General features: G+C 44.0%; 1 protein-coding gene and 1 long non-coding RNA gene across 4 annotated transcripts in view; one reads left to right on the top strand and one right to left on the bottom strand.

Moving 5' to 3' along the window:
• Positions 1-5,808, top strand: part of LOC125516767 (putative protein transport Sec1a) — a 77,562-nt gene extending 71,754 nt beyond the window's left edge. For all 3 annotated transcript variants that reach the window (XM_087527795.1, XM_087527794.1, XM_087527796.1), the window contains 4 exons: positions 4,323-4,519; positions 5,151-5,241; positions 5,324-5,413; positions 5,493-5,808. In XM_087527795.1, coding sequence (XP_087383921.1) covers positions 4,323-4,519; positions 5,151-5,241; positions 5,324-5,413; positions 5,493-5,546 — 432 coding nt within the window. In that variant the 3' untranslated portion in view covers positions 5,547-5,808. The remainder of the gene's footprint in view (positions 1-4,322; positions 4,520-5,150; positions 5,242-5,323; positions 5,414-5,492) is intronic.
• A 9,554-nt stretch (positions 5,809-15,362) lies between these two features.
• LOC125517437 (uncharacterized) lies at positions 15,363-16,650 on the bottom strand. The gene is made up of 2 exons (XR_007287602.2): positions 16,150-16,650; positions 15,363-15,803 (listed from the first exon to the last, which is right to left on the bottom strand). It is a non-coding gene; the product is annotated as an uncharacterized LOC125517437 (long non-coding RNA).
• Positions 16,651-26,568: the final 9,918 nt, after the last annotated feature.

The raw sequence follows: 26,568 nt of genomic DNA, 5'->3' as shown, positions 1-26,568 counted from the left end.
AGCACATCAAGCTCAGTGTGTACTTACACCAACAAATAGTACAAAAGTTCTAGTAGCAAAAAATGGGAGGCAACATTGGGCTGAGTTCATCTCTAAGAATTGCAAGTACACCATCCAAAATCAAGTCCTCCGTTCTCATTTCAGGGTGCTCAAACCACAAGGATATAACATAACACACCAGCCACTCCCGCACTGGACCTCTATGCTCTAGACTGGCCCACAAACAAACACTAGTCTTTCCAACACACTTTGTACTTGTGTGCAGCAAGGGAAACCTCCCGATCAACCACCCATCCCCGAATTGCTCCAAGCCAAGCACACTTAACCGAGAGTATAGGCGATGAGCTTCCAGCAAAGAAGATGCATCTTATTGATATGAGTAGCACTATCAACCCTTTTAAGCTAGGATGCCACATATAACATTATCCTTGGGGCTGACAGTCTCTGTTTCAATGCAATCCGGTCCAAATGGCCTATGGACTTATGGGAATTCATGATGAAACACTTCCGTCTTCAGAAACTATACATCAGGATACCAATTTGCAGAAACTTCTACACATGAGCACTTCTTACCACTCCCAGACAGACGGCCAAACAGATGACACCTTTCAAGGCAGTCTATGGTAGAGCACCAACTAAGATTGCTGAATCTGCTCACCTGAAGAGATGGCTATTCAGATAAAGCATAACCTTTAGAAGGTCCAGCAAAGTATGAAAACTTATGGTGACAAAAACTGATCAGAGAGGACCTTCCAAGTTGGATACATGGTCTATTTAAAGCTCCAACCCTACAGCCCCCCCCCCCCCCCTCAGTATTTCATCACAGCCTGAAGTTACACTCGAAATTCTATGGGATGCAAGATTCACTCCGCTTTCCATGTCAGTCAACTGAAAAAGCACCTTGGTCCTAAAGCAGTACCTAATGCTACTCTTCCACTGCTAAACCCTGACGGCACAATGCTCACTGAACCTGAAGAATTGCTGGACAGAAAATTAATTCCTAGATTACATGGGGAGCATCAGCATTCATGTGGTGCTGTCTCTAATCAAGTGAAAGAATATGTCAGCAGACATGGCTGCCTGGGAGGACTCTACCTTCACACAGAAAATTTTCCCTGCATTTCATCCTTTGGACAAGTCTGATCTCGCCACTAGGGCCTTATCGGGCCCTAACCTGAAGAATGAGACACTCGTTCACATTCAGTTAACTGTTGTGCTGTACTGCTTCGCTAGAGATTCAGAGACAGCTGTGCATCGCCAATCCAACGGACCTCGGTACTTACCGCTTTGCGCCAAGAAGAGCTCGTAACCGACTTGTTCTGCGATTGGACGGTCCTTATTCACTCAAGGGTTGTGGTTCACTTTCCGGCAAAGCCCACCTGCTTCCTTTCTAGTTTTCTGCTTTCCTCTCTCAAGTTGTAATGGCTATAAAGCCTCGGATCCTTATGGAAGAGGGCATCTGCGATTGGGCGGTCCTTATTCACTCAAAGGTCGCTGTTCACTTTCTGGTAGTGCTCACCTGCTCCCTTTCTACTTTTCTGCTTTTCTCTCCCTATGGAAGAGGGCATCTCTATGTAAATTGGTTGAAACCCTAGCCTCCGTTTTCTGGCTGGGCCTAATACGAGTATCTGTTGGCGGTGCAAACCCTAGCTTCTCTCCCTCGAACTCTGCTACTTTTCATTTCATTTATGAGAAATAGCGCTGTTCTTAGTTTCAATTAGTTGGGGCCTAACAACCTGGTTGTGCTGTACCTCCGGCCGCCCACATCTGCAGGCCTGCTCACCTGTTGCCCCATGCTTGGCTCTCTGTACCGCTGCAAATGCCTTGCTTGCTTGGCTTCCTGTTGCCCCACGTGTTGCTCTCCACCTTCTAGCTTGCATTGCTTGCTTTGCTACCTGCTGCCCTGCATCTTGCTTTCCTCAACAGCTGCTCACATTGCTAGGTACTCTGTGCGGGTGCTTGTCCCAGGGTAGATTTGTTTACTCAATTAAAAAAAATATGTTGCCGTCATCGGGCATAGTATCTCTCTTGCTGTCCGGTGGCGTTCTCCATGTGTGGCCTTCCATCGCTCGCTCTCGTCGCCGGTGCCACTCTCCGCGTGTGGCCATCCGTTGCACACGCTCCTCGCCTGTTGCGCTGTCTGCACATGCTCTCCTTCGAGAGCCAGTTACTCGCCAGTCGCTGCCTTCGTCCGATCATTCCCGCCTCCGCAGCTGGCTTCCCGTCGCCCGCTGCTGGTCTTAATATGCCAGGCCAGTCTAATGGCTTTTTGAGCGGTGGTCGTTTCACCGGCACCGTCTCACACATACACCTTCCGCCGGTGTTGGGTGCTCATCTGCTAGTTGCAATTCTCCACTGCTCTCCCTCCTCCACAGCCTCCTGCAGACATGATGGCTCCTGTATCATTGTCTCGTGTCTGCTTCATAGCTTCTAGCTTTCTATTTTCCACTGCGTCCAGCAAGTCAATTGCTCTTCTATGTTTCTCATGTCATGCGAGTCCACCAAACCCTTATCTGCCGGCCTTTTTTTCTGGCCCTTTCTATACAACTTTTGTGGCCTTTCTGGTCGTTGTTGTTTTCTATAGAATTTTCGTGGCCTCCTGATATAGGGCCAAGCCCTTTCTAGTGATCTTTCATGAATTGGAGGGGAAAACTTTGAAGAACACGAAGAACACGGGGAAGAACATGGAGAAATCACAAGAGGAACACTCAAGAACAAGTCCAATCACACGTCCACTAGACTCACATCCACATAAGATCCACAAGGTACATGAACAACAAAGGGAAACAAGGATACATGGTAAGGTTCATCCCAAATCCCGTGGGGAGATGAGATCTTGAATCCAAGATGGATCTTCCCTAGATAGGGGTCTTGATACCTACTAGGGGTCTTCTCACATGGAGGCCTTGATCTCCATGGGAGAGGTGGTAGATATAAGCAAAGCTCTCTAGATCCGAGTACTTTGCTAACCCTAACAAGAGGAAGGCGAAGGTCTATTTATAGTCTAGGCGAAGTGGGGGGGGGGGGGGGGGGAGTGAGAGAGGGAGGTTACATGGCCCTTTGGCCGCGGCTGCGCAAGCGCCGTATGTCCGGGGACATGCCGGATGTCCGGCCCGACTTGGGGCGCGGGATGTCCGAGGCTGGGCTGGATGTTTGGCCGGGTGGTGGCTCACATCTTCGCAGCTTCTGGACTCCTCTGGCCGGATTACAGGGGCGGTGCTGGATGCTCGGCGGTTCGGTGGACGTCGGATGTCCAGGGTGTCGGCCGAATCCGGCCACTGTAGAGTCGGTTGGCGCCCGTTTGTTCTGGTCTTCCACTGTTCGGTGGCGCCGGATATCCGGGCTTCGGCCGTATGTCCGGCCGATGTAGCTTCGTGGCGACTCCACTTGAGGCACTTCTTGTTACATATCCGTGGTGGCTTGTCATATGCTCCGAGCTCCTCCATGGTCGTGTCCTTGGTTCCTATGCACACATAGTGTCTTTGTCTTAGGTAGCAACCATGTTTCGCTTGAATGGAAAGGGGAAGCACTTAGGAGTGAGTTCACCTTATCTCCAATGGCACATGCTCGAGCTCTCGTTGTAGATCCACTTGGGGCTTGGGGAGTAGTTGAAGTGTACATGGGATGACCGTAGGATGCTTCGCATCACCTCCTTTTGCATTGCTTGTGCAATGATCTTTGCAACATTCTTCTTCTATCTCTCTTTTGCTTGACTCAACAGGTTTTTCAAGACTCCATGCTACCATGACACTCTCAAGACGTGGATTTTGGATCTCCATTTTCTGTAGTGTTACACTTATTCAAATGCAATGCTATTGGACACGGTTTGCATTTGAGTTAAGGGGTATTAATATTGGTCTAGGTGTCCGTTATGTAGTTGCATTAGTTTAGATTTCCTTCCTTGTACTCCAAGTTCATTGTAATATATATTTGCCCCTTGGGCTATGCAATACATCCAAGTTGCTCCTCTAACACTCTGCAACAGCATTGACATGTGATGGCCATTTTAGCACAGTGTGAAGGATCAACTCAATAAGCCAAACAATCTGAAACCCGATTTACTGAGAAATCACTGCAAATTAAGATTCTTTTCAGTTGTGTTTGATGGAATTCCAAAAAAGTGTTTGCCCCATTAAGTTCAGAATATTTAATATAAAGCCACACCCCCAGTTTGTTCTTATGGGACTTATTTTACAAATCTCAGCTATTTTATAAGTTTTGTGGGGTTCATCTCGATAGCCCTTGGCGCACACATTGTATGTCTACTTTATGCAGTTTTGTTTCCATTTTTTGGCATGTAAAATAACATTCCTTTTGTTCAGGAATTGATTGAGCAGCTCAGCAAGGGTGAATTACCAAAAGATGAATATAACTGCATGAACGACCCTAGTCCCAGTTTCCATGTAGGACCTACCACTACCAGTACCTCAGCCCGCACAAGCCCAGCTCACTCGATGAGATCTAGGAGGACTGGTGGATCATGGGCTAGGCCTCGTGGTTCTGATGATGGTTATTCAAGGTCAGTGGTGGATACTGTCCAGTACAGTATTTCTAGAATTATCTAGAACAATGATACCTGTGGTTTTCTCCATGTATGGGCCACTGTTTATGTTGCCATGAATAGCCAGGAGTTCTCTTTATCTATCTGCACCGGCTGTAGAGTTTAAAGATGCCTCTTGGACATTGATATCGCTAAATAATGTCTGCCATTGTGAAAAATTCACATGCAACTAGTAAGGTGTCTAAAATAGTCAAAACTGCACATCCGATCCCTGTACCTCCATAAAAGGGAGAACTGGGCAGCAGTCAGTTGGTTAGAGCACGTGCCCTTGTTCTAGGGGTAGCCTCCGTAGGGTGCCTCATTTCTACCTAAACAACATACAGTTACGGGACGAAACTTCCCCTGTAACCATATTTTTTTACCTCCATAAAGGGAGTATCGAGGTGACTAGGTCCCTTTACTTCCAAAAGTCGGACTTAAATCCTTGTGCCAGTAAATATATGGCCCTTAGGTTCTTCTAGCTAGTGAACATATACATTTTGATTTTATATGCTTTTCAGTTTTTAACAATTAAAATCCTGTTTGAAAGTAGCAGGTAATGTTGTATGTAATTATCAGCATGCATTGAGGACTTGACATTTCTTTGCAGTGATTCTGTATTGAAGCATGCATCGAGTGATTTCCAAAAGCATGGCCAGCGTATATTTGTTTTTGTCATTGGTGGTGCTACTCGATCAGAGGTTTGTTCAGTATGTTGAACACCCACAGTTCACTAAGGCCATACTAATATGCATGCTGTAACCAATAATATGCGTTTTCCAGTTACGTGCTGCACACAAGCTTTCATCGAAGCTGAAGCGTGAGGTCATCCTTGGTTCGTCCAGCCTTGATGATCCACCCCAGTTCATCACAGTAAGTAGTTTCTATTTTTGTTCATCTCGTGTTGAATATGCAATGGCCTAGCAGGTTTGATCAAGTATATTGTTTGCAGAAACTGAAGATGATGTCCGCCGAAGAGCTAACACTGGACGATCTTCACATATAAAAAACATTATGCACATGTACTTCAGGGCTCCATCGGGAATTCTCCTTTATTTTGGTATTTTCTTTGTGATCGTTTGGTTTGTTACACACTAGTTGCATCAAAACCACAGGCTATCAATACGTTAAGCTGCATAATATTCATTCTGTAAGGAGCGACTTCCCAAAACCCGCTACTCATAATTGAATGAATGTACATAACAGTCGCCAGAAACTGTAACTATGTGAGTTTTATTTATTTGGCTGACGGTTCATTTTTCTCTCTAGTGGATGAGAAAATATTCTCTGTTTGAGTATCGAGTAATGTGCAATGCGTACCTGATCTATCTATTTCTTTGGGTAAATTTGGGTTTATTCGATAAATGCCACTGCAATTTTTGCCAAATCGAGAAATGTCACTGGAACTTTCACATGCTTCTTTTTTGTTGATATAGCCATTTGAACCCATGTTTTGTCAAATAGATCGCCCATATGCATCCTTTATTTTTATGTGGACAGGGAGTGCTCCTGCCCCATTTGGTACCAGCCATGGTCAGCTCAGCCCGGTCACCTTCTTCCTCGCTTCATCTTGACAGGGTGCCGCAGCAGCGTGTCGCTTGATAGAGGCGAAGATGTCATGATGTTTTGATGAGATAGTTATCGTTTTGTGTGAGAGTCGACTTTGATGATCTGACTACGAACGTGCGAAGACGTCGTGCATTAGCAATCGCTAAGCCAACTTCCGAGGGTTATTGACCATGCCGGAGCACGATTAACCTGACCACGAAGGTCTATTTCCTGCGAGCAAACGAAGAATAAGCAAGAAACTGAGATTGCAATCTGGATATTGTGAATAAAAGAGGAAAGCTTTATTAATGAAGGCGGGGTTTTCTGACGTCTTTGTCTGGTCGTTGAACACAAACGAACTACGTGAAGTTGCAACTATGACGAATTTTTAATCTAAACAAAATTCAAAGTCTAAACGACGTCCTAAGGGCTATATATATGGAGGAAGGGAGGAGGGGGAATTTCATGGTCTTTGGAGGAGGGGTCCGAAACCAACTTGAACTCTTGTTTCCACGTTCTTTCTTCTTTACAATTCTGCATTACATTTTTAAAATCAACATCATGCATATATTGATCTTTGATGGTCTCCAAACCAAATATTTTGAAGTCAAGTTGTGAAAGCGTAGTATAGCGACGAGACAATGCATCAGCAATAACATTTTCTTTACCCTTCTTGTGTTTAATGACATAAGGAAAAGTCTCAATGAATTCAACCCATTTAGCATGTCTACGGTTCAGTTTTGCTTGACTTTTAATGTGTTTCAAAGATTCATGATCATAATGTATAACAAATTCCTTGGGCCATAAATAATGTTGTCATGTTTCTAAGGTCCGAACAAGAGCATATAATTCTTTATCATAAGTAGAATAGTTCAGACTAGGCCCACTCAATTTTTCAGAAAAGTATGCAACAAGTTTGCCATCTTGTAATAACACACCTCCTAATCCAATGCCACTAGCATCACATTCAAGCTCAAAAGTCCTATTAAAATCAGGAAATTGGAGTAAAGGAGCATGTGTCAACTTATCTTTCAATACCGTGAAGACTTCTTCCTGTGCGGTACCCCAAACAAAAGGCACATCCTTTTTTGTAAGCTCATTGAGACGTGCATCAATGGTGCTGAAATCTCTCACAAAATGCCTATAGAATCCAGCGAGGCCAAGAAAACTCCTCACTTGTTTGACCGTTTTGGCTGCGGCCAACTCTCAATAGCTTCAATCTTGGCTTTATCAACTTCAATTCCCTGTGAAGTAACAACATAGCCAAGAAAAGATACTCGGTCGGTGCAAAAGGTGCATTTCCCAAGGTTACCAAACAAACGTGCATCACGTAGAGCAATAAAAACAACACGTAAATGTTCTAAATGTTTCTCCAAAGATCTGCTATAAATCAGTATATCATCAAAATAGACTACCACAAATCGTCCAATGAAAGCACGTAAAATTTCGTTCATTAATCTCATGAAAGTACTAGGTGCATTAGTTAACCCAAAAGGCATGACTAACCACTCATATAAACCGAACTTAGTTTTAAATGCTGTTTTGCATTCATCTCCCAATTTCATACGAATTTGATGGTATCCACTACGCAAATCAACTTTGGAGAAAATTGTAGAGCCACTCAATTCATCAAGCATATCATCTAGCCTAGGAATAGGATGACGATAACGAATAGTAATATTATTAATGCCTCTACAATCAACACACATACGCGATGTATCATCCTTTTTAGGCACTAGTATAATAGGAACAACACAAGGACTAAGAGATTCGCGTATGTAACCTTTGTCGAGCAGCTCCTATACTTGACGCATAATCTCCTTCGTCTCCTCTGGATTGGTACGGTATGGTGCATGGTTGGGTAGCGATGCACCGGGAATTAAGTCAATCTGATGCTCAATCCCTCGAATAGGTGGTAATCCCGGTGGCACGTCTTGTGGGAAGACGTCGGCGAACTCCTGCAAAATGTTAGTGACAGCAGGGGCAAAGAGGAAGGAATGTCCTCGAATGAAAATAATGCCTCTTTGCACACAAAAGTATAGCAAATAGATTTGCTGAAATCTAGCTCATCAATATCAGATTTTGTGGCAAGTAAACATGCACTTTTGAATTTAATTTCAGAAGCAACATTAGATGGTTCATTATTAGGTTTCATTTGTTGCTCAAATTCTTTTGCCACAATCTGATTTTCACTCTTATTTTTCTCCTGTTTTGCTTTATTAACTCTATTAATATCATCTTTCAAAATGGATTCAGGAGTCATAGGAAGCAAAGTAATATGGCTATCCTTATGAACAAGAGTATACTGATTGTTTCTACCATGGTGTAAAGAATTTTTATCAAATTGCCATGGTGTACCAAGTAATAAGGAACATGCTTGCATGGGTACCACATCACAATCAACATAATCAACATATGTAGAGATACTAAAATGCACACGAACAGTATGTGTTACCTTAACCTTGCCGCTGTTGTTGAACCATTGGATGTAGTAAGGATGTGGATGCAGTCTTGTGGTGAGAAATAGCTTCTCCACCATCTCCATGCTAGCCAAGTTGTTGCAACTCCCTCCATCTATGATGACGCGAACAGAACGTTCCTTCACAACTCCCTTTGTATGGAACAAATTATGCCTCTGATTTTCATCAGCTTGTGTAACCTGCACACTCAAAACACGTTGAGTAACTAAACATTCATACCTTTCAGCATCTTCAGCATCCATGTATTGCGTCTCATGATCAGAATCCTCTCCACCGTGTTCTTCATGTGTAATAAGAGCCAAAGTCTCCTCATCATAGTCACTAGCGGACTCATATCCACCATCCTCAGTAGCAATCATCACACGCTGAGATTTGCATTCTCTCGCAAAATGTCCTTTTCCCTTACAACGACGACAAATAATATCACTTGTGTGCCCTGTTGATGCCATGAAAGAAGAAGAGCTCTGCGCAGGCCCGGCAGGTATGCTCTTGGCAGATAGTGGTGGCTGTGCCTGCTTTCTTGTATCACGGCTGGAGGTGGCACCTGATGGAGTTGCTGGTGTAGTGGAAGCAGAGGATGCACGTGGTGTCCATGATGAAGATCGACCTGCAGAAAAGTTAGTTCGCGCCAATGCCCGTCGATCCTGTGCTTCACGTTCAGCTTTACAAGCAAGATGGAATAAACGAGTGATATTATTATACTCCTTATACTCTAGAATGGTCTGAATCTCGCTATTTAATCCACCCATAAAACGTGCAAGTATAGCTTCATTCTTCTCAATAATACCACATATAATCATGCCAGTTTGTAATTCGTGATAATATTCTTCTACATAATTTTTTCCTTGTCTTAAACGCTGCAATTTTTGAATTAATTCACCTTGATAATATGGTGGAACTCAACGAGTACGCATAGCAGTTTTCAAAGCAGCCCAAGTAGCTAGAATAGGATATAATCTACAATGTTCAGACCACCAAACACATGCGAAGCTAGTGAAAGCACAAACAGCAACAGGAACACGTCTCTCCTCAGGATATTGTAAACACGTAAAACGTTGTTTAGTTTCTAACTCCCAAGTAAGATATATATCAGGAACATATCTACCCTCAAATGGTGGAATATTCAATTTCAGTTTATTAAGATGGTCATGATCTTGTACCTCATGTGGTGGTGCAGCCCTACCGTTGCGATGATATACCTGAGGACGACCTGGTGGTGGTGGTGCTGGTGGTTGCACGTAGTTCTGATTTTAACCAACCTCATCCCCATAATGTTCCTCCACCTCTGCAGTAGCAACAGGAGCTATGGAAGCATCAACAACGGCACTGGAATTTTGCCCAGGGTCAATGGGAACGTGCTGTGCTCGTCCCACTCAATGGGAACGCGTTGTAGGTGCAGCCGGTGGTGGTGGTGGAAGACGCGGGAGCAATTCATTAAACTTGTTATCGAGCTTTGTTTCGAACGTCTTCTCCATGCCATCTATCTTCTCCATGGCCTCTTCAAATTTGTTTAGCACATCTTGCACCTGTCCACTCATCATTTGCTGAAATTTATCATGCAACTCCTTATTTGTCATGTTCTCCCAGTCAGTGTCATCGGCTTGTGATCCTGCCATGGTTAGCAGCAATAGAAACACACAAGAATATGATCCTACAGACTACTAACAAGAGGTGGTGGTGGGTGTCACAAATCCGTCAAGCAAATCTCAAATTCTTACCAGTTCTTACCCAACAGCAAGCGGTGATCGGCAACCATCGTAGTCAAAACTCTCAAAGCTTGGATAGAGCGATTACCAGGGAGAGTCAAACGCACGACGTAGATGTATGTGGAGCTGGGAAGGCTTATAATATGGTAGCAAAAGAATCAGCAATAATCAATTCAGAGATGCAAAGTTGAATAAACGCTCAACGACGGTACTGTGCTGGTCCTAGGCTAGACCGTGCTAGAGACGCGAGCCTAGAACACTAACAAAATCACGACGCTGCATGTAAACAAGGGAGGAGCACACTCATATTTTTTTTCATTTTTTCACTTTGTTTGCACTTTTTTTCCTCTTTTTTTTGCTCCGTAACATTTTTTTTTCAAAATAGTCTACAAATGGTCTAAAAACTGCCTAGCCAGAATTTTCCAGACTTAGTTTCTTTTGAAAATGGAACTATTTTTCTTGTACGGGTGGCACTGATGTTGGGAAGTCCTACTCTGTCACGACTCGGAGTATGGCGTGATCTGGAAATACTGGATTCAGACTAGGACTAGTGGCAGAGATGTATGTAGGGCGGTTGAACACGGACTGGTGGCGAATCTGTGATGGAGGTGGACTCGGGTTATCGTGATGGTGGTGGATATGTGGTATATGGCAGCGGCGACGACGATGGTGGTATATGGCAGCGGTGAGGACGATGGTGGTATATGACAGCAGTGATGATGATGGTGGTATATGGCAGCAGTGACGATGATGATGGTATATGGCAGCGGTGATGATGATGATGCGGCGGCGGCGTGACTACTTGTGAACAGAACTCGAAAATCTAGAGGACTAGACACTAAGACCAGCAACTAGACACGACGATGCAACCGCAAATTCAACAATGCAAAACCCTAAAAAGATTATGCAAAGGCTTAGATTGGTTCGGATATGATGAACTAACCCTAATATTTTTTTTGGCTTTTTCGTGGACCGTAGGTATGAAGAACAGACTCGATCTAAACTACGAAAAACTATAAAATCGCACCGAGCAACCTGGACATCTGATACCACTTGATAGAGGCGAAGGTGTCCCGATGTTTCGATGAGATAGTTATCGTTTTCTGTGGGAGTTGACTTTGACGATCCGACTACGAAAGTGCGAAGACGTCGCGCCTTAGCAATCGCTAAACCAACTTCCGAGTGTTATTGACCACGTCGGAGCACGATCAACCTGACCACGAGGGTCTATTTCCTGCGAGCAAATGAAGAACAAGGAAGAAACTAAGATTGCAATCTGGATATTGCGAATAAAAGAGGAAAGCTTTATTAATGAAGGTGGGGTTCTGTGACGCCTTTGTTTGGTTGTTGAACACAAACGAAGTACATGAAGTTGCAACTATGGCGAACTTTTAATCTAAATAAAACCCAAACTCTAAACGACGCCCTAAGGGCTGTATATATGGAGGAAGAGGGGGGGATTTCATGGCCCTCGGAGGGGTCCGAAACCAACCCTAACTCTTGTTTCCCCACACATACGGACTCTAAAAACAGCCTATACTTAAGTATTTCGAAAATACATGGGCCTGGCCCAATAATAAGGTGACGCATCACCTAGAATAGCCTCTGGACGAAATTTATGTAGTGGCATCTTATATATTTCGTCCAAGGCTTCATGCACTCCTTATGGTGGCTTCAAAGTCCTGAAATCATCACTTGTAACTCCGTTCTTGATCCCCTTGTGCATGCCATCATCTCCATGCTTGGTCTTACTCCAGTGTTCATCCCTCTTATCCATGCCAGGCCCTTCATTTGTAAGCAAAACAAATGTATCCAATTTAGGCAGTATCATATTCTCATGAACATTAGAATCATTATCAAGAAACGAAAGTACCTGATAATTTAATTGGCGGGCGCGAGCTCTAGTAATTGGTTCAGTATGTATAGCAGCAGGGGCTATGGGTGTAACAATGGTATTGGTGTCCTCATCAGCGCTGCTCCCGTTGCTTCATACTTACTGGACAAGGAAGGGCAATGATGATCAGTATGGGAGAGAGTGATTTAAGAAGGGAAATTTTATTTGATTCCGGCAAGTATTTCTGGAGGGAGGGAGTACAATCAAGGCAATTATTTAGTGAAAACACTGAGGCTAATGCGCGCTCGCTTTCCGACATGAAGGAGTAGGGGTGGGGGGCGATTAGGTGTAATATTGGATGGGCTGGGCTGTACTCTAGATGAGGGAAGGAGCGCTTCTACCGTTGGAAGAGTCTTTTCTAAAAAATAGATTCATTTATTAACCCAATAAAAATAAATAATTAGTGTCATTTCTTTGAAGAAAAACTTAGAATAGCGAGAGGTTTTAATAAAGGGTTCATAAACAATCAAGGCCTTGCACAACTTTTGCCGGTGCCACGTCCTCCTAGGCAAGCTCTTCGACACAAGAAGACCACTAGCCCCTGTCAAGCCAACCGGCGAAAGACGGCAAGGGTCCCAAACCCTGGCCACCCTGCCGGAGACCGACACAGGGCTACGCCAACCCATCGCCCCGCAGCCCAAAGTTTGGATGGACAGTCCGAGCCTCTGTTGGGGGGTGGGGGTGAGGGGGATTAGGTGTATATTACCCCATGCATGTATGGATGGGATGTATTCTAGATGATTGGGGACAGAAGGAGCGCTTCTACCATTGGAACGAGTGATCGCCGGCAAGGGTCCCAAACCCTGGCCACCATGTCAGAGCCCAACATAGGGCTATGCCATCGCCCTGCAGCCCAAAGTCCGGACGGACGGTTTGAGCCTCTCTTGGGGGGGGGGGGGAGCAACGCGCCACTGCCCTACAACCCGAAGTCCAGGCGGACGGTTCGAGCATCTCTTGGGGGGGGCATGCATGGATGGATGGGTTGTATTCCAGATGATTGGGGACGGAAGGAGCGCTTCTACCGTTGGAACGAGCGATCGTGAAAGTGTCTTTTCTAGAAAATAGATTCATTTATCTATACCTACTATTAAAGGGAATAGATATTCTTGGTTCGGTTTAGTCATTTTCGTTTGGTTCACACGCTAAGTGATTTGGGCCAGATACTTGTACGTTGAGGGGCCTTTTATGGGCTTTATAAAAACCATGAAAAATAATTGGGTCAAAATAAATCAACATTGAGGAAATTAAACACATGATCTCATGTCTAGCTCTTCGATATAACAACCAACGACCTATGCGCCTTTCACATTTACTAATCCCAACTCGCTCTAAATATACGAGTGGCAGTCATCATATTTAGGGCGAGCTAATTAAGCAAATGAGCTAATAAAGGAAGAATTGTGGGCTTGAATAGAATATTCAAACGGATGTGGCTAATTAAAGAAAGAATTATGGGTAAACCCGTGGAATCACTAAAAGAAAGATTGTGATCTTAATAAATTTTACATGAAGGATTTGAGGCAAAAAGGTAGGATAATTAAAAGAAAGATTTATAGGCTTCAATGTGTTGGGCTACTAAATTAGAAAAGGAAGGATCTGATTCCCGACTAAAACAGATGAGGACGTCATGGTAATTAATAAAAGGATTATACTTAAATACTATTAAAAAGGATTATACTTAAATGAAATCAGTTGGAGATTATGCCCTACAAAGAAAATATGAACACAACTAAATTGCAACATATTTTTTATGTTCATTTTGTAGAAAGATGTTGCATTGCAGCATGTTCTTCATAGTGAATCCGATGTTTTGGGACATTATGCTTGCACAAAATATCAATTTTTCCGTTTGCAACGCACGGGCATATGTGCTAGTTAACCCAATAAATTTAATGTCATTTCTTTGAAAAAAAACTTAGAATAGCGAGACATTTTAATAAAGGGTCCATAGGCCAGCAACGATCAAGGCCTTGCACAGCTTTTGTCGGTGCACGTCGTAGAGGAAGAGCACAAGCTCTTCGTCGCAAGAAGACCACCAGCCCCTATCAAGCCAACAGGCGAAAGCTGGCAAGGGTCCCGGACCCTGGCCACCCTGTCGGAGCCCGACATAGGGCTATGCCAACCCACCGCCTTGCAACCCGAACTCCGGACGGACGGTCCGCGCCTCTCTTAGTATGGTGCTGGCCCGCTATGTGCTCTCCTATCCCAGCTTTTTTACATGCAGTTATTGTTTGTCCCATCTTATTGCACTTCGGTCTAATGTGTGTGCGTACAAAGCATGTTTGATTCGTTGCATATTTACACATAATGAATTGATTGCACTTATGCAATTTGAGATAAATTTGATGGGTTGTTGCTTAAAATATCATAAACAGTTCTTGTTAGTTGAGCACCCTTTTCAAGGAGGTAGAGAATAGCTGGAACATTTATAAACAAGCTTGATTCTTTATCAGATCATAAAAATCTAGCATCACTAGGGATCAGACTACTGATCCCTAGCCTCGCATCAGACCAGCCCAATGCCGTAGGATGAGATTGCTTCAACCGTTGGATTAGTAGGAGAGTGGGTCTTTTTCTTGGTAGTTTCCTTGTAATCAGCTGCTTCATAGAATTAATTGCTTCCAAAAATCACGCTTGGTCAGAATTTGAACATGGGTCCACACTTGTTTCCATATAATTTTGTTCCTCGAGTTAATCACACCCAAAAACCAAGCAAAGATGTTAACCCGTGCACCTGCAAAAGTTTGTTCCCATAATAGAAAATATGCTTCCATAATATTCGTAAACATTCTATAATACGCTGCTTCCATATATGCTTCCGATATTCGCTTCATGTCCATATAATCATAGGTGCTTCCACATATGCATGATGCTTCCTTGTATTTCATACTTTTTTCAGATGTTTATGCTAAATATATGCTTTCAACAGTACAAGGCATGCTTCATACTTTATGGTCACATTTTCTCCAACCATTATCATTATTTCTTTTATGCTATGACTGTGAAGCACGCATGGTTGTGTTGCGAAGCACAATTTTGTTAGGTTGAAGCACGAGAAATGTAGTACCAAGTTCCACATACTATCGTAACTAATGAAGCACACATTATTTTCCAGGAAACATATCATGTCAAATGTATACAGATGCATTTTATGTCGCAGTGAACCATCGAAAACATGGTTTGACAAATGCTGAAGCATGAACAAAATAGTTACGAAGCATTAATAATTTACCATGGTTGTGTAAACAACAAACCAAACATGTACATACTTGGAAACCATGCCACATATGATACAGAAGCAAATATCTGATACTAAATTGATAGAAGCATATACATAGGTAGTATGAAACTTAATACAAAAATCTGAAGCATTGTGTCTATGACAATGAAGCACATCATTCCAACTATGTAGAGCCAGCAACGTCGAGGAACCAGAGGCATCGAGGGTAGGAAGCATGAGAGACGATGCCGGCCTGAACAAAGGAACCCATCGACTGGGAGCACCATTTGATGCAACGACGCCGAAGAAGATGCCAACACGGTGGCATGATAATAGTGCCACCCCAGCGACCTTACCGTCGTCGTCTCGCTATGGTAAGTGGATTCTCCAACCTGTAATGGCAGCCTAACATGCGCTGGTGGTATTTGGAAGAAGCGTCAATTTCATGCTATCTCAAGATAACACAAATAGTATAGAAAAATAGAAGCATGTCTAGTTGGCGCAAACTCTATGCAACAAAGAAGCACGCGAATGATGCATAAGAAGCATGGATATTTGGAAGCATCATATTTGTGTCGTGTTGATACAAAATTCACAGATATTTGTCTCTGATTTGGTGATAAACTACACACAGGACATAACAAAATCGAACCAAGTGTATGGACACAGTAACACACGGATGTTAAAACAATACTTGCAACATAAAAAAATAGGAATTAACTAGCACTGTTTTCAGATGAGATCGTGAGAGGACTCAATACCTATCCAGATTGATTCATTCCCCTCACTCCCCAATTGAGACGGCCCTTCGGCATGGTGTGCTACAGGTTGCGAGACCAGAACCTGGTGGGAGCACCGGACGCCGAGGGGGTTTGCGAGCTTGCTCATGCGCCGTCACGTATAATGGTGGGCGCAGCCACCGCACGACGCCATGGAACGGTGGATCGCACGGCCACCTTGGAGAAGGCCTTGTTCCCGGCGGAGGAAGCTGGGGAGGGGAGGGCATCGAGAGATTGGCGGCATGCGGGAGATGGGAACGGGTTCAGCTGCGTCAGGAAGGTGTGATTAATTCAGGAAAGAGAAACTGATGAGGAGTTATTAGGGGAGAGAAAATAGGCTTTTTTCGTGGGTGTTAGGCGACTAATTTTGGAGGAATCTGAACCGTGAGATGAAAACGTATCGACGTCGCACGACCGGTCTAACAAAAGCATCCTGCCAGACTACTGATGAGAAGCGTTTCTAAAAATCTACTCCCTCCGCCCCGTAGTGTAACACTGGTGTTAAAAACGTTTCATTATGAAACAGAGAGAGTACTTTACTAGATCCTTAGCAATTCATGCGAGAATTGATCACTTGTGGGGATCCATAGAGTCCGCTTTATGAAATATATGTGAGAAAGCAAAACAAAAGAGGAACAGGTAACAGCTACCCAATATTCAGGGTACCCCTTTCTCCAGCCCATATGTGTTTTCATGGGTCTTAGTGTAATCAGTTTGTCAGAAAATATATGTGCCCATATTTTTCCACCACGACGTGCATATCATGTTAAAATTAAATTTGGTTAAAATTTGTTAACCTGATAAAAAAGAAATAATAAAGGCAATTTCTTCCAAAAAATAGAATAGAGATCGACGCAAGGAGGTGGTAATCGACAAAACCACCTGGACAGATGGTAGACCGGAGTAGTTTGATAGATAGCACGACGACGGAAACTGTCGGAGCTCGCCGGAACAGACCGCCGAGGTCGTCGGGGAGAAAGGGGGTTGTTGGGGACATAACTATTGGGTATGACCCGCCTAGGAGGGGCCGGGTCATACCACTGGTGACTTAAAGATGAAGATGGCGAATCATGAAGCAAGCCTATTGACGGCCCAAGACCGAGAGGTGACTTGAGGCCCAAGAGGATGAACCGTCATATGTCTGACTTGTATTGTAAAGCAAGCTTAATTAGATACCAAGCCGGACACGTTTTGTATGAGCCGCCTGGGACTTTGTAAGCCGCCGGGCATCAACTGGTGTATATAAAGGGGTGACCCGACGGCGGGTTAGGACAAGAAACAACTGATCAAAAACTAGGTCAAGCGTATTCGCTCCCTGGTAATCGGAACCCAAGTAATACAACCAAAAGCAGGAGTAGACTTTTACCTCGTTGAGAGGGGCCGAATCTGGGTAAACTCTCTGTGTCCTTTGTCCCGTTTTAACCTCTTCAAGCTAACCTAGATGTGATGGCTCCACACCTAAGTCCTTTCGCTAGGGCATCTGCCGTGTTAAGTCCACGACGGTTGGCGCCCACCGTGGGGCCAGCGCACGGTGGTTTCGAGTTCTTGAAGGGTGACTTCGCAGGGATCAAGGGATACGCCATGGGCCGGATGACCAAGAGTCATCGCGGCAAGCTCTACATCGACGACGCTGGCTGGGGCCCCGAGGCCAGCTCAATTGAGTACGGGTACCGGGTCCCCTTTGACGGAATCCATGTCTTCATCGGCAAGATCGGCGAGTCGGAGCCTGAGCTGGACACCTGCACCGACATCGTCGAGACGGCTCAGCGCGCACGACCCGCCAAGGTTCAAGCTATCGTGAAGCATGCCTTTGTTGGTTTCATCCATGGGGCGGATCTTGAGGAAGGATCTGAGTCCAGGGAAGAGACGGTAATCTGCTCTGATGGTGAGTCTTCAACTGGTGAGACCAATTCAATGTATCAACTTCAGGATGGTAGGCTTGGGGGCTGTTTCGATGGTGACAGTATTCCGGATCCCTATGAGCCGCCGAACAGGGTTGTGATCTTCATGGCCGGTACAGAACCGGTGCTCGGTTCGACGACCGCTGTGGCTATGACCTCCAGCTCAACGGCTGCAGCGACGGCTGGTGCTAGCGGCTCTACGCGCCCGCTGGCTCAGGTTTTGACCGAGCTGTTGGATGCTTTGGCGACTTTAATGGGGACATGGGTAACACCAGAGACTCAAGAACAACATAAGGTGGATGTCGCGAAGCTATGAGGTGAGATAGCGCAAGCCAAGGAAGAACTTGCTGCTGAGAACGCTATTATGACAACGGAGCGAGCCGCCTTGGACGCACAATCACAGCGGATTCAGGCAGAGTTGTTCCGGCTCACTTTGGATCAGAACGCTTCAAACGCTATTATGAGGAGGAGGCACCAGACCCGTCTACCTACAGAGTTTGAGGCTAGGAACCTTTTCAACATGCCCGGGGCAGGGACCAGTGATCCACCCGTGGTGAACCGGGCCGTTGAGACACCCGTGACCGGAGCACCGGTTCAGTCACGTGCTGATGACCCGCCTCGTTTGAATTTGACTCTGCCTTAGCATGTTCCGACACCGCCGGGTCATTATTGCTAACCCTCTAAACAACATGATTGCGGCGGCTACATGATTGGCGGCTCTCCCTGTTGAAGGCGAGTCACCAGCCGCGATGGAGATACGGAGGGCTGGACAGCTTCTTCAGACAACAGTGGCTCAACAGGCGGCTTATTCATATAGCCATGAACGGATTCATTCTACCCATCGTCCAAGCCGGAGTTACAGCAGGCATATTGACTCGCCAGCAGTTTCAAGCAGTGAGCGACACCATAACCAGCCTCGCAGGCATGACCCGCCGCGTGTCGGTAACGATGCTCAGGCTTTGGTGGATTAGGGCAGGGCGCGTCGGGAGGCAGAGCTGGTGGCTCATCAACAATCCCCAGTTTACCCGTCGGCGTCTGTGGAGGCAGGAGTGACCTCTACAACCCTTGGTGTGCCATGTTTAGTGTTGGCTCTTCGTAACGAGCGCTTACCCAAGGATTTTAAGGGCCCCCGCAAGGTGCCTAATTACACAGCGGATCAGCCCCCAGAGGCCTGGATTGAGAGCTATGAGATGGCCATGGAGATGTTGGATGTCAGCAATGCTGCATGTGCTAAATACTTCACCATGATGTTGGATGGGCCAGCACGTACTTGGCTGAAGGGATTGCCCGCTAACTCCATCAGATCATGGGCTGAATTGAAGGCGCGTTTTATTCAAAATTTTAAAGACACATGCAAGCAGCCTATGCCCATTCTTGAAGGTGAGAGCGAGTCAATGACCAATTGAGTGCGCCGGATCTCGGCAGTTATCCACTCATCAGACAATATCAATGCCGGTTCAGTCGTCCTGATGTTGGAGAAGAATTGCCGGTTCCTTCCCTTAAACAGAAGCTGGGGCGGCTTAAGCGCAACTGCAATGGGGGAGCTCATGGTGGCTCTTGTTAAGTACGTCGACTCTGATAGTACTAAAGACCCCGAGTCTGATGAAGAGAAGGCTGGCAAGGGGAAGAAGAGTAGTAATACAAAAGGGCAACAACATAATACGGCGGGTCAAGGTGGCAACGGTAAGCGCAAAGCCAACGGCGGTTTAGACTTTGTGGCTAACACCAATGCACAGAATAACAATTAGCATCATAAGGGCAAGTCGTCAGTATCCCGGTTTGGCGGGCCAAAGTTCAACCTTGAGGCAATGATGAATCAGCCTTGCCCGAAACACGGAACGAAAGAGAAGCCGGCCAGCCATCTATGGAAGGATTGCTTCATCATGAGGGAGTACAGGAATTACAATTTTTTTCAGAATAATCATGGCCCGAATGGCGGTTCAGGATCCGGCTCTCACGGACCTGGCTTCGGGGGTGGCGGCTCAAACTCCAGTTTTCAGGGCCAACGCAATCAAGGTGGTTTTAGTCAACAATCTAATCAAGGAAATCAACAGGAGCAGTCACGAAAAGCCACAAAAAATTAGGTTTAGTTCATCATATTTGAACCAATCTGAGCCTTTGCATAATCTTTTTAGGGTTTTTGCTTTGTTAAATTTGCGGTTGCATCGTCATGTCTAGTTGCTGGTCTCAGCGTCTAGTCTTTTAGAGTTTCTAGTTCTGGTCATAAGTTGTCACGCCGCCGCCGCACCATCATCATCGCCCCTGCCATCTACCACCACCGCTTATCCGCCACCAATCCGTATCCATATACCACCACCACTGCTGCCATATCTTACCATCATATATCCACCACCAATCCGGATTCTTTTCATATTAGGTTAGTTTTCGGGATCCATCTATTTTCCAATTCGTGTTTCCTTGCCTGAGTAGGTCTTGGAAAAAAACGAGTCTGGAGACCCTCGGGCAGTTTTTATGCCAAAATTTCGGCAGCCGAAAATATTTTTTCCCTATCCTGTTTTAGGCTTTTCTGAGTCTTTTGAGACACTCGCTACCATAGTGATTTTTTTTCGCACTTTTTCGGCGTCGCTGCCCTAATTTCCAAAAAAAGATTGTCAAAAAAATTTCGTGCCTATCCTGTTAGTTTGACTTGGGAAGAGTTTTGAGACACTCGCCATTATAGTGATTTTTCGCAAAAAAGAGGAGCGCAAAAAAAGAGCAATTTTTTTTCAGAGTGTGCTTTCCCCTTGTTTACGTGTCGCGCCGTGATTTTGTTCGTGTTCTAGGCTCGTGTCTCTAGTACGGTCTAGCCTAGGACCAGCACAGTACCGTCGTTGAGCGTTTATTCAACTTTGCATCTCTGAATTGATTATTGCTGACCCTTTTTGCTACCATATTATAAGCCTTCCTAGCTCCACATACATCTACGTCACGCGTTTGACTCTCCCTGGTAATCGCTCTATCCAAGCTTTGAGAGTTTTGACTACAATGGTTGCCAATCGCCGCCTGTTGCTGGGTAAGAACTGGTAAGAATTTTAAATTTGCTTGACGGATTTGTGACACCCACCACCACCACTTGTTAGTAGTCTGTAGGATCATATTCTTGTGTGTTTCTATTGTTGCTGACTATGGCAGGATCAGAAGCCGACGAGATTGATTGGGAGAACTTGACGAACAAGGAGCTTTATGATAAGTTTCAGCAAATGATGAGTGGATAGGTGCAAGATGTGTTCAACAGATTTGAAGAGACCATGGAGAAGACGTTCAAAACAAAGCTCGACAACAAGTTTAAGGAATTGCTCACGTGTCTTTCACAAGCACCACCGGCTGCACCTGTGGCACCTCTACAACAAAAACAACAACAACAACGTCACCTTCCAAATCATGTGGGACAAGCACTATGCGTTCCCCTTGAGCCTAGTCAAAATTCTGGTGCCGCTGTACCTACTGTTGATGCTTCTGTAGCTCCTGCTGCTACTGAAAAGGTGGAGGACCATTACGAGGATGAGGTTGATCAAAATCAGAACTACGTGCAACCACCAGCACCACCACCACCACCACCAGGTCGTCCTCATGCATATCATCACAACGGTAGGGCTGCACCACCACCTAAGGTACGAGATTATGACCATCTTCCTAAATTAAAATTCAATATTCCATCATTTGAGGGTAGATATGTTCCTGATATATATCTTACTTGGGAGTTAGAAACTGAACAACGTTTTACATGTTTACAATATCCTGAGGAGAGAAGTGTTCCTGCTGCTGTTTGTGCTTTCACTAGTTTTGCATGTGTTTGGTGGTCTGAACATTGTATATCATATCATATTCCAGCTACTTGGGCTGCTTTAAAAACTGCTATGCGTACTCGTTGGGTTCCACCATATTATCAACGTGAATTCCTTCAAAAATTGCAGCATTTAAGACAAGGAAAAAATTCTGTAGAAGAATATTATCAGAAATTACAAACTGGCATGATTAGATGTGGTATTGTTGAGGATAATGAAGCTATGCTTGCATGTTTTATGGGTGGATTAAATAAAGAGATTCAGACCATTCTAGAGTATAAGGAATATAATAATATCACTCGCTTATTCCATCTTGCTTGCAAAGATGAACGTGAAGTGCAGGATCGACAGGCATTGACGCGAACTAACTTTTCTGCAGGCCGACCTTCATCATGGACACCGCGTGCATCCTCTACTTCTACACGTTCTGCTGCACCGACACCTCCGTCAGCTGCCACCTCCAACTGTGATACAAGAAAGCTATGCTCTTCTTCATCCATGTCATCAACAGGGCAAACACATGATATTATTTGTCGTCGTTGCAAGGGTGGAGGTCATTATGCGAGAGAATGCCCATCTAAGCGTGTGAGGATTGTTACTAAGGATGGTGGGTATGAGTCCGCTAGTGACTATGATGATAAGACTTTGGCTCTTATTACAAGTGAAGAACATGGTGGAGATGATTCTGATCATGATACGCAATACATGGCTGCTGAAGATGCTGACAGGTATTAATGTTTAGTTGCTCAACGTGTTTTGAGTGTGCAGGTTACACAAGCCGAGAAAAATCAGAGGCATAATTTGTTCCATACAAATGGAGTTGTGAAGTAACGTTCTGTTCGCATCATCATAGATGGAGGGAGCTGTAACAAGTTTGCTAGCATGGAGATGGTGGAGAAGCTATCTCTCACCACAAGACCACATCCACATCCTTACTACATCCAATGGTTCAACAACAGCGGCATGGTTAAGGTAACACGTACTGTTCGTGTGCATTTTAGTATCTCTACATATGCTGATTATGTTGATTGTGATGTGGTACCCATGCAAGCGTGTTCCTTATTACTTGGTAGGCCATGGCAATTTAACAAAAATTCTGTACACCATGGTAGAAACAATCAGTATACTCTTGATCATAAGGATAAACATATTACTTTGCTTCCTATGTCTCCTGATTCCATTTTGAAAGATGATATTAATAGAGCTAATAAAGCAAAACAGGAGAAAAATAAGAGTGAAAATCAGATTGTGGCAAAAGAATTTGAGCAACACATGAAGCCTAATAATAAACCATCTAGTGTTGCTTCTGAAATTAAATTGAAAAGTGCATGTTTACTTGCCACCAAATCTGATATTGATGAGCTCAATTTTAGCAAATCTGTTTGCTATACTTTTGTGTGCAAAGAGGCATTATTTTCATTCGAGGATGTGCCTTCGTCTTTGCCTCCTGTTGTTACTAACATTTTGCAGGAGTTCACTGACGTCTTTCCACAAGACGTGCCACTGGGATTACCACCTATTCAAGGGATTGAGCAACAGATTGACTTAATTCCCGGTGCATCGCTACCCAACCGTGCACCATACCATACCAATCCAGAGGAGATGAAGGAGATTATGCGCCAAGTCCAGGAGCTGCTCGACAAAGGTTATATACGCAAATCCCTTAGTCCTTGTGTTGTTCCTATTATTCTAGTGCCAAAAAAGGATGGTACATCGCGTATGTGTGTTGATTGTAGAGGCATTAATAATATTACTATTCGTTATCATCACCTATTCCTAGGCTAGATGATATGCTTGATGAATTGAGTGGCTCTACAATATTCTCCAAAGTTGATTTGCGTAGTGGATACCATCAAATTCGTATGAAATTGGGGGATGAATGGAAAAAAGCATTTAAAACTAAGTTTGGATTATATGAGTGGTTAGTCATGCCTTTTGGGTTAACTAATGCACCTAGTACTTTCATGAGATTAATGAACGAAATTTTACGTGCTTTCATTGCACGATTTGTGGTAGTCTATTTTGATGATATACTGATTTATAGCAGATCTTTGGAGGAACATATGGAACATTTACGTGTTGTTTTTATTGCTTTACGTGATGCACGTTTGTTTGGTAACCTTGGGAAGTGCACCTTTTGCACCGGCTGAGTATCTTTTCTTGGCTGTGTTGTTACTCCACAGGGAATTGAAGTTGATAAAGCCAAGATTGAAGCTATTGAGAGTTGGTCGCAGCCCAAAACGGTCACACAAATGAGGAGTTTTCTTGGCCTCGCTGGTTTCTATAGGCGTTTTGTGAGAGATTTCAGCACCATTGTTGCACCTCTCAATGAGCTTACAAAGAAGAATGTGCCTTTTGTTTCGGGTACCGCACAGAAAGAAGCCTTCACGGTATTGAAAGATAAGTTGACACATGCTCCTTTACTCCAACTTCCTGATTTTAATAAGACTTTTGAGCCTGAATGTGATGCTAGTGGAATTGGATTAGGAGGTGTGTTATTACAAGATGACAAACCTGTTGCATACTTTTCTGAAAAATTGAGTGGGCCTAGTTTGAACTATTCTACTTATGATAAAGAATTATATGCTCTTGTTCGGACCTTAGGAACATGGCAAAATTATTTATGGCCCAAAGAATTTTTTATACATTTTGATAATGAATCTTTGAAACACATTAAAAGACAAGCAAAACTGAACCATAGACATGCTAAATGGGTTGAATTCATTGAGACTTTCCCTTATGTCATTTAACACAAGAAGGGTAAAGAAAATGTTATTGCTGATGCATTGTCTCGACGTTATACTATGCTTTCACAACTTGAATTTAACATATTTTGTTTAGAGACCATCAAAGATCAATATGTGCATGATGTTGAATTTAAAGATGCATTGCAGAATTATAAGGAAGGGAGAACATGGAACAAGTTCATCGTTAATGATGGATTTGTGTTTCGTGCTAACAAGCTATGCATTCCAACTAGCTCCATTCGTATTTTGTTGTCGCGGGAGGCGCATGGAGGAGGATTAATGGGACACTTTGGCATGAAGAAGACGGAGGATATACTTGCTACACATTTCTTTTGGCCAAAGATGAGACGGGATGTTGAGCGTTTTGTTGCTCGCTGCACTACATGTCGAAAAGCTAAGTCACCACTCAATCCTCATGGTTTATATATGCCTTTTCCTGTACCTAGTGTTCCTTGGGAGGATATATTTATGGACTTTGTTTTAGGTTTACCTCGAATAAAGAAGGGAAGGGATAGCATATTTGTTGTTGTGGATATGTTCTCGAAAATGGCACACTTTATACCATGTCATAAAAGCGATGCTGCTGCTAATGTTGCTGGTTTGTTCTTTCATGAAATTATTCGCTTGCATGGTGTGCCAAATACAATTGTTTCAGATCACGATACTAAATTTCTTAGCCACTTCTGGAGATGTTTATGGGCTAAGTTGGGGACTAAACTGCTTTTTAGTACTACATGTCACCCCCAAACTGATGGACAAACTGAAGTAGTCAATAGAACATTGTCTACTATGCTTAGAGCTGTTTTGAAGAATAACAAGAAAATGTGGGAAGAATGCTTGCCACATATTGAATTTGCTTATAATCGTTCATTGCATTCTACTACTAAGATGTGCCCTTTTGAAATTGTGTATGGCTTCCTTCCTCGTGCACCTATTGATTTGTTGCCTCTTCCATCTTCGGAGAAGGTTAATTTTGATCCTAAACAACGTGCTGAATTGATATTAAAAACACATGAGCTAACTAAGGTGAACACTGAGCATATGCATGCTAAATATAAACTTGCGGGAGATAAGGGTAGAAAACATGTTGTCTTTGCACCTGGAGATCTTGCTTGGTTACATTTTGCGTAAGAATAGATTTCCTGATTTGCGCAAATCAAAGCTATTGCCACGTGCTGATGGTCCATTGAAGGTGTTAGAGAAAAAAATGATAATGCATATAAACTTGAGCTGCCTGCAGATTTTGGGGTTAGTCCCACTTTTAACATTGCAGATTTGAAGCCTTATTTGGGTGAGGAAGATGAGCTTCCGTCGAGGATGACTTCATTTCAAGAAGGGGAGGATGATGAGGGCATCAATCCATTGTTACACCCACATCCCCTACTGCTACATATACTGGACCAATTACTAGAGCTCGCGCACGCCAATTAAATTATCAGGTACTTTCGTTTCTTGGTAATGATTCTAATATTCATGAGAATATGATGTTGCCTAAATTGGATACATTTGTTTTGCTTACAAATGAAGGACCTGGCATGGATAAGCGGGATGGACACTGGAGAAAGACCAAGCATGGAGATGATGGCATGTGCAAGGGGAACAAGAATAGAGTTACAAGTGATGATTTTAGGACTTTGAAGCCACCATAAGGAGTGCATGAAGCCTTGGACGAAATATACAAGATGCCACTTTATAAATTTCATCCAAAGGCTATTCTAGGTGCTGCATCACCTTATTATTGTGCCAGGCCCATGTAATTTCGAAATACTTAAGTATAGGTTGTTTTTAGAGTCCGTATGTGTGGGGAAACAAGAGTTAGGGTTGGTTTCGGACCCCTCCTCCAAGGGCCAAGAAATCTCCCCTCCTCCTCCATATATACAACCCTTAGGGCGTCGTTTAGACTTTGGGTTTTGTTTAGATTAAAAGTTTGCCATAGCTGCAACTTCGCGTACTTTGTTTGTGTTCAAC

The sequence above is a fragment of the Triticum urartu genome, chromosome 6A (assembly GCF_056163025.1).
Source record: "Triticum urartu cultivar PI428250 chromosome 6A, HENAU_Tu73, whole genome shotgun sequence".
Taxonomy (NCBI): domain Eukaryota; kingdom Viridiplantae; phylum Streptophyta; class Magnoliopsida; order Poales; family Poaceae; genus Triticum; species Triticum urartu.
Note: the sequence above shows the minus strand (reverse complement) of the source record. Positions and strands in the feature narration are given on the sequence as shown.